The sequence below is a fragment of the Stigmatopora argus genome, chromosome 22 (genome assembly GCF_051989625.1).
Source record: "Stigmatopora argus isolate UIUO_Sarg chromosome 22, RoL_Sarg_1.0, whole genome shotgun sequence".
Taxonomy (NCBI): Eukaryota; Metazoa; Chordata; class Actinopteri; order Syngnathiformes; family Syngnathidae; genus Stigmatopora; species Stigmatopora argus.
This window is the reverse complement of record NC_135408.1, coordinates 7580904-7591349: the sequence shown is the minus strand read 5'-3', so window position 1 is coordinate 7591349 and position 10446 is coordinate 7580904. Positions and strand designations below refer to the sequence as shown.

At 37.4% G+C, this 10446-nt stretch overlaps 1 protein-coding gene and 1 long non-coding RNA gene across 2 annotated transcripts in view; one reads left to right on the top strand and one right to left on the bottom strand.

Moving 5' to 3' along the window:
- Positions 1 to 36: 36 nt before the first annotated feature.
- The window catches only part of LOC144067829 (leukocyte cell-derived chemotaxin-2), a 17992-nt gene continuing 7582 nt past the window's right edge, over positions 37 to 10446 (bottom strand). The window contains exons 3-8 of the mRNA XM_077591813.1: positions 4668 to 4726; positions 4454 to 4524; positions 2382 to 2681; positions 1680 to 1770; positions 1108 to 1247; positions 37 to 252 (exon numbers count right to left, since the gene is read on the bottom strand). Coding sequence (XP_077447939.1) covers positions 86 to 252; positions 1108 to 1247; positions 1680 to 1770; positions 2382 to 2681; positions 4454 to 4505 — 750 coding nt within the window. The 5' untranslated portion in view covers positions 4506 to 4524; positions 4668 to 4726 and the 3' untranslated portion in view covers positions 37 to 85. The remainder of the gene's footprint in view (positions 253 to 1107; positions 1248 to 1679; positions 1771 to 2381; positions 2682 to 4453; positions 4525 to 4667; positions 4727 to 10446) is intronic.
- Positions 6293 to 10446, top strand: part of LOC144067832 (uncharacterized) — an 18086-nt gene continuing 13932 nt past the window's right edge. The window contains exon 1 of the long non-coding RNA XR_013298048.1: positions 6293 to 6349. This is a non-coding gene — a long non-coding RNA (uncharacterized LOC144067832). The remainder of the gene's footprint in view (positions 6350 to 10446) is intronic.

Sequence of the window (10446 nt, the reverse complement as noted above, 5' to 3'; positions counted from 1 at the left end):
TTGATTTATTAAAATTGTGATCATATTATAATGCGTTCACAAGTGTTATATTTGAGACGGTGTGGATAAGGGAATTAGCGGGGATTCAGATGAAGGGTGAAGGGTCAGTGCCGTCACACATCTGTAGCTTGAGGTGGGAAGTGATGCCGGCAAAGCGCTCCTGCAGGGGCAGCACGTAACCCAGTGGATCCCCCAGAGCCACTGTGCCGGTGTAACGAAAAGGTCGAATGTTAAAGATCTGTATACAGTGAACTGGGGGAGAGAAAAGAGAGAAATATTCCTTTGAGTCCATTTCACCAAGCCAAAATGAGACTTGAATATCATTGCCAGTGTGTGTATTAAACAGCTAAGGACAAAATATGATGATCTCATCTTTTACAATGAACGTGTTGAGATGATTTCACAAAACGATCATCCTCGAGACATTTTATAATCCCAAATGGATCACCAAGACTTCATCACAGATCCAAACATCATAGAATTAATTTAACCCCATCACTTTCACTTACTGTGATGCATGCCAGTATTAATAGTAGTGTCAAGACAATGACTCTCTGTGATGTTTAATCTTGTCTTCACTTTAGCCGTAGATGAAAGAAATTGACCAGACATACTCGCTTTTGTGATAATGTTAAAGCTAATAAGAGGCCAAGGCACTGATGATGTCCCCTCGGGATGCTATTAAGGTACACATATGCTCTAGACTTGTTTGTGCTTGTGTGGATGTGTGTGTGCACATGTGTGTTCACCCCTAAAAGCACAGATGCCTGCTTTGTTGTCTGACGGCAGATTAGTAATTTTATTTTGTAGTAAAGTGAGACAGACATGATATGTTTACTGAACCTTACAGAGGTGTTTCTAAAGAATGGAAAGAAAAAATATTCCTATAATAGGAGAATTCAATGTAGATATGGTTAAACAGATAAGCTTGGTAGAAAATGGAAGAGATAAATCATGTTTATGTCAGTATTTTAAGGTTTTCTGATTCACTTGGGGAAATCACAGATTTGATTTTAAATAGTCAACAATAACAGATGTAGTTCCTTCCAGAATATTCCTCACTGCTCCCACTCTTGAGTTAAAAGCTAACTATTTAGTCACTCTTACCGTTGTTGAAAAGTTTGACACCATCATACAGGAAACCGCCGTGATCTTTCTGACTTACTGGTCCAGACAGAGAGCCTTGGAATGGAGCATTGACTGTACCGTAATCATCACACACCAAGTCCACTGTCCTATTCAGGCCCCTTAAAAAAGACAGAAAAAAGATGATAAATATCATTATTACAAGCAGTCCTATTTGTAACTTTGTTACCCTAATGCAAAGTACTTAGTAAACCGGACATAGTTGGCTTATTCTGGTTCTAAGTTTTATTATATAACAAAGTAAATGAAGTTTGAAACTTGATTATCCATACTTTTATGTCCCCAGGGTGCACCACCCTCACTGAGACCATAGAAATATGCCAGTTAGACTCTGTGAAATAGTATACTATATATCCAAAGACGCCGTGCAATTGCCTTTTTAGTTTCTGTGATATGGCACTCTTGTCTTGACAAAGTACCTCGTGAGTCTCAATTCACATCGTGAACAAGAGGTGCCTTGGGATCGTTTCAGAAAGTTGATCACACTGGAACTTCAGCATGAGAAATCAATGAAGTTTGAAAATGCCATTCACCCTCTGGAGTTGAAAGCTCCACAGCCATGTAAGTCACAAGTCCTCACTCTGTTGTTGTAGTGACCCATGCACAGGGTACTCCAAGGTTTTACTATGGATAGAAGGAAAAAAAAACAAGACAGTGAGTTTCATCATCTCTCGAAAATATAAAGCTAACCTTATCCTTATTTTGTTCATTTACTTTAACAAACTGTAGTGACTAAAACCTAACCTAATCATGATATAGATGTAACCAAAGTCAATTATAAACCTAATATACTCTCAAATCCCCTTAATCTGCTTTTTGAAAATCAAATTCAACATAAAATAACGAAACTCTATTTGCTTTGTAATCATAAAAGTGTTTCCATTGCAACTAGTATACATAAACCTTACTTTCCTATATGGATTTACCAAACTCTTTACTTTTCAAAAACTAGATAATATATTTTAAGTTCAGTCGAGTGTGATGAAATTGCAGTCCAAATCGAGGCAATGACAAGTTACTAGATATTCCAGGAACTTTGGAGATGACACATAAATGAGAGCATTTGTCATTTAAAAATATTCCTCCATTTATCCAGCCACACACTCATACTCAGAATCGGCAAAGTCATAAATGGATGGCTGTGATGTGGAAGGACTAACGGGAATGCCATGCAGTGGGGGTATCTTTATTCACATTTGCTGCACTGCGCTGCATTCATGTGTAACCATCCCTACCTGGCGTACAACAAAGCCTCGTTTCTGGCCCCGAACACTTGTCCCTCATGTATCGACCTTGGCAGACGAATCGGTTGGGCTGGCAGATGCCTCCTAGGCCGGTGCAGCCGGTGTCATTTGTTCTTCTCCTATTTCCCCTCTTTTTGACCTTCCTCGTTCGTGTGACAGCTTCAGGTCTCTTGTCATCTGCTTTAGCGTCATTTCTCATCACCTTAATGGCACTGTTAGTGTTTTTGGCAGGCCTTTGAATTATTCCACGTTTCCTCTTGTCAGGCTCTGAAGAGCAACTCAAAAGGACGCCTGGTGATATGAAAGGCAAAGTTGGAGTTATCAGGTTTAAGAAAGCAACTCTGAATAACAACTTGGCTGGAATTTCAATTGTATGGGAAATCAACATAGCTTTCTTGATAAGAAAAGAATCAGAACGTAATTGCTATTCTTTAAAGCTGGCTAATGCCAGTGATCAATATCTGAAGCAAAGCTTTAGATTCCTTTACAAAGTTATCAAAGTAAGTTTAATAGAACAGTTTGTGGTAACTTGATAATGGCTTTTAATAAAAAAAAGCAAAATACAATCCAAATTACGTTTTAGAATACTGATGAAATAGTTCTTTCTTTCCACGTTAAGTCTGTTCCTGCAGTTCCTTCACCTACTTGTTGAAGAACCGCATCCACACGTACGAACTGAGCACTAATTTAGTTATTCATAGAGTGTCTTCAGTCTGACATATACTAATTACCCAGCTCAGACACGCGTCTTTGCTCTTCATTAACTCCACTAACCCCAGTGCCATGGAAAGTATTTCAATGGCGCTGGCCTGTACAAAGAACCCACAAGAGACCCCGTGATTGAAGGAAGCTGCTTATCTCCAGAAGTTTTAATGGCTGCCGGCGAGTTGGAAAATGGCTGGCTGTGGCAAAGCCAAGCCATTTTTAATGACTGTAATGGGAAAGAGTATCATTTTGTGGAGAAATCTATGGACTTGCAGGGATATTGCTTCCAAATAATGATTTGTGAGGTGGATGTTGCATCTGATCGTTTTAGTTAGAATATGGGTCGATAAACTCCTACTTTAGGGGTTACCCTTAATCAATGCATTGATCAATTAGGAGTTGGTCAAGATGCCTTAAGTCAAGGGTGTCAAACTCGGGTTTGTTCGCGGGCCGCTAACGTCAACTGACCATTTTAGATCTAATATCTAGATTTTTTTTCCATTTCTTTTTTAATTGGATTAAAAGGACTGTATCAAAAGCCCTAAATAGTCAGTTTTTGTAGCTCTAAATTCTAAAGCAATGTTTATTTGAGCTTTTTTTTCTTAGTATTGGAAAATGTCTTTTAATCATGATTTTTATTTCAAATGGAAACAAAATATTTTTTTAAAGTGGAAAACGGAAAATATTTGTATATTTATTTTTAGATTTTACAAAATACTTTTTGAACTAAAAACACAAAAGAAAAAAATGGATTAGAAAATTGCAATGATTGATTTTAAAAAGGGGAAAATCAGGAAATGTAATATAACTACCTAAACTATTATTATATCTATACTTATTCCTATAATATCTGGCTACAAATGCCTCGTTATATAGTTTGCACCAGCCCCATTTTATTTTTACCCTTTATTTTGGAGAAAACATTCCAATTAACCCCACTTGGACTTCAGCCAACATTTTATGAGATGCCACTGCAAGGCACAATTGTGTCCACAGTGTGGCATGACTCATTTCATCTTTTAACAAGTCTCAATTTCATGTCACTTTGGCCAGTGCCTTAAGCTTCGTGGTTAGATGCAGTGATTTAATGATGCATTAAGCATTCAATCATGCTTTAAACGTCTACCCCAATGGCACTCTGGCACAGTCATTCTAGCAAAAGATTCAAACTCCCTCAAGGTTCTTGTTTACATGGGCCTTAACAGAGCTTAGTTCACAGGGAGGTTTCTCTCCGTTGTTTCTAAACTACAGATTATTAGTGTCCACGCAATTGGTAGATTTGTATAAGATGTGCCACAATCAATTTGCAAAACAGCATAGTATACACGCTACATATATGCCACCTGTGTAATACTTACAACATATTAGAAGAGCAGTACAAGTGAAATATAGTCGAAGCAGTATTGCCATTTTTCACACAATCTAAACCCTGGAAAAAAATATGTTATCAGTTTGACTATCAGACGTGTATTGTACAATAATTTCACTCATATCTATAGCATTATTTCAAAACAATCTCATTAAAATTTTCAGTCCTCCCAAGTCTGCTTTAACAAACGGCGTTATACATACCTGTCCGATTAAGAAGTTGCAGTGTTGTAGACGGAGTGGGTTCAAACACAAAGCAGGAACTGTATTTACAAAAAAAAGAAGGTTAGTGCGGATGCAGCAGTCCTGGACCCAAAGACATCCCCCCTCTGTCAATATTGATATTGGCCAGTGGTAAAGGTGCCCATTTACTGTCGTTGCAAGAAAGAAGCACGTTGTATTGAGTTCTTTACCAAAAATCAATTTCATGCTTGCACTCAAAGTAGGAAAATCTTATATTTACTGTGTGTCATACAGTACTGGTATTACGAGACATACTTGCTGTAAAATCTGATATTTCAAGGCTATTGTTATATAGTAAACCACAAAACAGGGAATCCATGTGTCTTTTTCACTTTTATTGTGCTATAAAATATTACAACAACCTCTATGTTGTTTTTCTTCCAGTGGTTTTTTTTTGCAAATTGTGGATCCATGCATGGCTTGATTTGTGTTTTGAAGCAGGCTTTGTTCTTTGACTATATTACATCAAAGCATGTTCATCCATTGTGACTTAAAGTGCATGTGGGGCACTGTGATTAAGTATCATGAATAGATGTGGTTAGATGTTATGGATAAATACACAAACAGTTCCACCTTTATGGCTGATGATATACACATGTCTCTTTTGTTTTTTTTTCTGTTTGAATTACAACGTAGTGAGGGCACTTTGGTTGAAAGTCACCAGCGACATTTGGTAATCAAATATCAGGGTGGATGAGCACCCAGGTGGACCAGATGGCTTTGAATTAGAAAAGAGGAAAGGGAGTCGGGGAGCAGACTGATAAACGATGTAGAGAGAAAGGTTAGTGGCTTTAAATGTGACAAGACAGGAACCATAAACAATCCTGCTGGAATACTGTGAAAGGTAAAAGAAATGCCATTCAGCATTGTGTTTGCCCCAAAAAAAGTCTTGCAGTGATTCTCTATGGGAATCATTTTGATGGGAGGATGCTTAAATAGAAACACTGACGACATTCTTTAAGCCCCTTAGTGGATGCGACTGACATTTCAGTTTGTTGTAGAATTTCAAAATGATGAATAAAATGCTACAAGTGTTCCCTAGCAACAGTTTCTGCAGAATCTTTGTACACAACCACACCTCCTTTTAACTCCCTTGTATCCAAGGTTGGAGTTGTTGCATTGCAATAATTGCTTCAGAGCTGAAATGCACCCTAATTCTCAGCCAATGGCATGTGTCCTATCCGGTGATTGTTGATGATTACCACCTGCTGTGTATTTTCTGGCTCTCCTTCCCTTGTGTGACAGGTGTTTGTTATTGGCATCAACCCCTGTCTGTGGATTCAAACCCTATGTTTGTGTGCGTCGGTGTGGAAGTATTTTTGTCTTATGTTACATTCACCACAGGCTGCGGAGTGGAATGGAAGCCAGGAGAAGGAAGCAGGTAAAAAAAAGAAAAAGAAAAGGAGTGCTAGTGCACAAACTTAAGATTTAATGAAAAATATACAACAGAAAACACCTTAAAAGCTCAAGACTGAGAAAAAATAGAAAAAAATCCAAACTAGGATGAAAAGGCACTGAATTGTCCTAAAACATGAACGTTCAATGCCAGCCATCCCAGTTTAGGCCGTCTTCATGTCCAGCGCTGTAAATCACCGTGAATGACTTCAGAAAGATAGACAAAAACCTTCCATCTGTTGAAAAATGTGAGTACAATGCATTTTAATGCCATTTCATTGTTTTTATGTGAGGTAAAGGGGTTGTTGAACAATCAACAAATATGCGATCTCCATTGCAAATGCTCTGTGGGATTAAATCATCTTTTTCACAGACACTCATTCGGTTGTGTTGATTTGCAAACATTTTTTAAGGGAACTGGGGAGTGGGTGCAGGAGGAGGGGGAGTCAATGTGACGATGATGAAACGTTGGTAACAGAAGATAGGAGGCACTAAAGTCTGACAAATTGATTGGAAGGAGAGGCTCGTTTTTTTTCCCTGACTACAGAATAAAAAGGATCCACACAGCCATTTTCCATAGGCCTTCCTCATTTGGGTCAAAGAGAAGTAAATAATGGCTGCCAGAAATGTTTGGAATTGTCCCTTAATAATTTCAATCTGCGATGTAACACAAACTATGAAATACTGAGACTTGTGATTGTAGATCCTCTATAAATTAACCCATGAGCGATTACTATTTTTTCTTGACATTAATTATTTCTTTGACTACATTTTTTGTAATTTGTATGTCAGGGTGTTTCAGGAAGAGGAGAAATATATATGAGGACAGCAAATAGGTGAATAAAATGTACAGATTTATCAAATAAAAACTCATGTTATATTATAAATAGTGGGATTATAGTTTACTAACTAAGGTTTGTTCAAAGTAATTGAAACATGACTTCAAGAGCTCTGCATTACCTGATTTGGTCAATATTTTTGACATTACTGCAAAAAAACTAGGACACGCAAAGAGTTCACTTTGTTTGTTTCTCACAAAAAAGACAGGACTGCAGAAGCACATAAATGATGTGGATTTTTGTGATGCATGATGCTCAGATCAAAGCGTTATTGATGGAGCATTGCAGGCGAGAGTGAGAATTTGAAACCAGGCAGGAAAGGCGGCAGTAGGATCAGCCATTCTTTTGATAGTGACAAAGAGTTGGAACAATACAAGATGAAATCAAAGAAAAAAAATAGTAGAATTGTGTCTTTGTACTCTTGTCTTGGGTCTGATTTGAGTGTTACCTTATAAATTGGAATTCTTAAGAGTGGTTGTGATCACAGGTAAAAAATAATCTTTTATCTAGTTGGGGTCCTTAGCATTTATTTGATAAACCTAAAAAAGACAATGAAATATTCCATCAGAATCCCAAGTGTTCTGCAATTTAGCATCAAAACCACATTTGATTGAAATCAGTTTTATAAAGAGCTATGCAATTGCAACTACATTATCAGTAATTAGAGTTTTACATAATAAAAGATAAAAAGTCCTCTAGTGTTGCTCCAGTGTGTAATTAGTCTTTATAAGATAACGATAGACACAATCAATTCCAATACACCTGCCTGCCTCTACAGCTGGAGAAAGATTTAAAAAATAATTATTATAAAGGCCAATTATTGCATACTTGCAAAGTATTATCACAACAAAAGAACTTTAAAGGATAACTATTTTTTTAAAATACAGAATATATTGCAAGTGCAGCCACTAATAAATTAATTTCATTAATATTCAAGAAAAATGAAACAATTATTTATTACTCCTTTGTCTGCCATTTACAGTGTTATCCAAATCGAATGGACCCTTTCTGTTCTGTAGCTTTGTGTTTTGGTCTAATGTCATACTGGAGCAGAAAATTATTAAAAACTGTTCAAAATGGTGCTGAAAGATACAGATCTAAGCTCAAGTACAATTCTCAATTGATTTAAATATTCAATGCAAGGCAGATTCATTTACCCGACTGTTGGAAAGTTTGAGGTCACCCAGAAATTTCTGTATTTTACATGAAAACTCACAATCTATTTATCAAATGATTTGCAAAATATATGGAAAAAATACTACTATACAATATGGGCGTCCAGTGCAAATAAATGTGTGCACTGCATAACAACTGAAACCTGAATGTTTGTTTTGAGGTCTGGGCATCACTATTTTGACTCAGCAGGAATACGTCACTCAAGGAAAGGCCTTGGGATTTGAGGCTTAATGGTTTTCTGTGCCTCTTTGCCCGACTGCTCTTCAGGTTCCGCTTTTGTCCTGAAGATGGCAGTAATCCTCCACAGAAGGATGCGGGCAAAGAGGCACGTTGCAAACGCACGGCCCCCCTGACTTAATTACATAGCACTCTCATGCCAGGGAACGTGATCATTCAAAGAGGACGTCGCTGCATGGCAAGAGAGAGATGTTCAAAGAGAGAATCCAAAATAAAAACTTAAAAACTAGGCAGAGAACTGCGGGAGTACATTTATTTGACTTTTGCAAATAATGGTGTCATCTTACCCCGCTGCGATTCTGCAAATATCTCAAACATATCACAGCTTTGTGAGCACAAAAAGACAATTTTAAGCACATGCAAACAGACACATATCCAATAGACTTAATGTATTGAAATTAAGCTTACTGCTTCTTTGTCTTAGTCTGACTTGAATCTTATTTGACTTTAATGCCTTAATAGTCCAACCAGTTGTAGAAAAAAATGGTTCATCTCTTTTCCTGACAAGATAACAACAACAACGTATGAAAAGGTTTAAGAAATCTTGATCATGATACATTGATATTTAATTAGAAATATAACTATAATTTTATAAAAGCAGTATTTATGTCATCTTCTTGAATAATTGTGGAGTGCACTAATTTACTGCAGATTCTTCCCAATTTTCTCTCAAAGGAAAAATAAAATAAGGCACTGGAAGTTGATGTATACATCCACAAAGACCTTCAATTGCAACTTCAATATTCTAATTAAGATGCCACCATTAACAAAACAGCAGAGCTCAGATAGATTTTCTCATTCCATAAAAAAAACATCCTAAAAACTCAACCCACCGCTACACTTATTGTCAATGGAAGAAATATGATCTAATGCCCATTTCTTGTAGTAGCAGTGATCTATGACCTAGGTTGAGTGCAGTGTAGCTTCATGGTATTCCTATTTGCGTTGCTGTCTGCTTGGATGTGCTTTTGGAGAAAGAACATAGCAAAGGCAAAGTTATATTGTGAGAAACTGCAAACGCTAATGGAGCTAAAAGGGCAGCTAGAAACATGGATGCTGTTAACTGGCGTCATTAGTGTCACGGTCAGCTATAAATAGTTTAAAGAATGCACAAGGGTGCCTTTTTGGCCAGTTAGCAGAGAAAACATTGACTAGATTGCTGCAGAAGTTTCAGTGTGTGAAGGTATATCCAATTTGTGTTCTTCTCCCCTGGTACTAATGTAATGTGCAGAAAAACTGTGGTCGGTCAATGGAATGTTTGACTGTTTTTGCAGGATTATTGGACTGGGAAAACAATATTTTACAGCAACATAGCTAATAAGCCTGAGACAACAAGGAGTCTAGTCAATTAGAGCCTCTTTTCTTTGGGATCAAATACCGTTTCCCAAGTCAAATACAAAGCCTCATTTTCCCTTTTGCTTCACTTTATGTAACAAACTCTCAATACACAAATAAAAAACCCTGAAAGCAAATAACTAAGAAAATAGACTAGAACAGTACATGCAATCGGTAATGATAGTTTTGTTAAGACTGCACTCTTCCATTGCAATGTCTGTCATCCCATTCACCACTTATTCCATGACCATCACCTATTCAATTTTTGTCAAAATTAAATTTGCTGAATGCCTCCGGATCCCATTAGTATTGATTTGACCACTCTTAAAAGCTCCATGGGTCGATATTATATTACACGGTCTCAACGTATCTGCGGGTGTTTTCACACCTTTAGTTCGAGTTCTCGCAATCCCAAATGTTTTTAGACTTTACTTTTTGTAGTTGTAAAAAGAACCAAGGAAATCAAAGAGTGGTAAAAATCGACTTGAGAACATTCTCTGCACATTATTTCCTAGAAATATGTCAAGGCACTGTGGATTAATCTTATCTCGTCTCATTTTCTGAACCACTTTATCCTCACTAGGGTCGCAGGGGGTGCTGGAGCCTATCCCAGCTGACTTCGGGCCAGAGGCGGGGGACACCCTGAATTGGTGGCCAGCCAATCACAAGGCACAAGGAGACAAACAACCATTTACACTTAAACTCACTCTTAGGGGCAATTTAGAGTGTGCAATCAGCCTACCATGCATGTCTTTGGG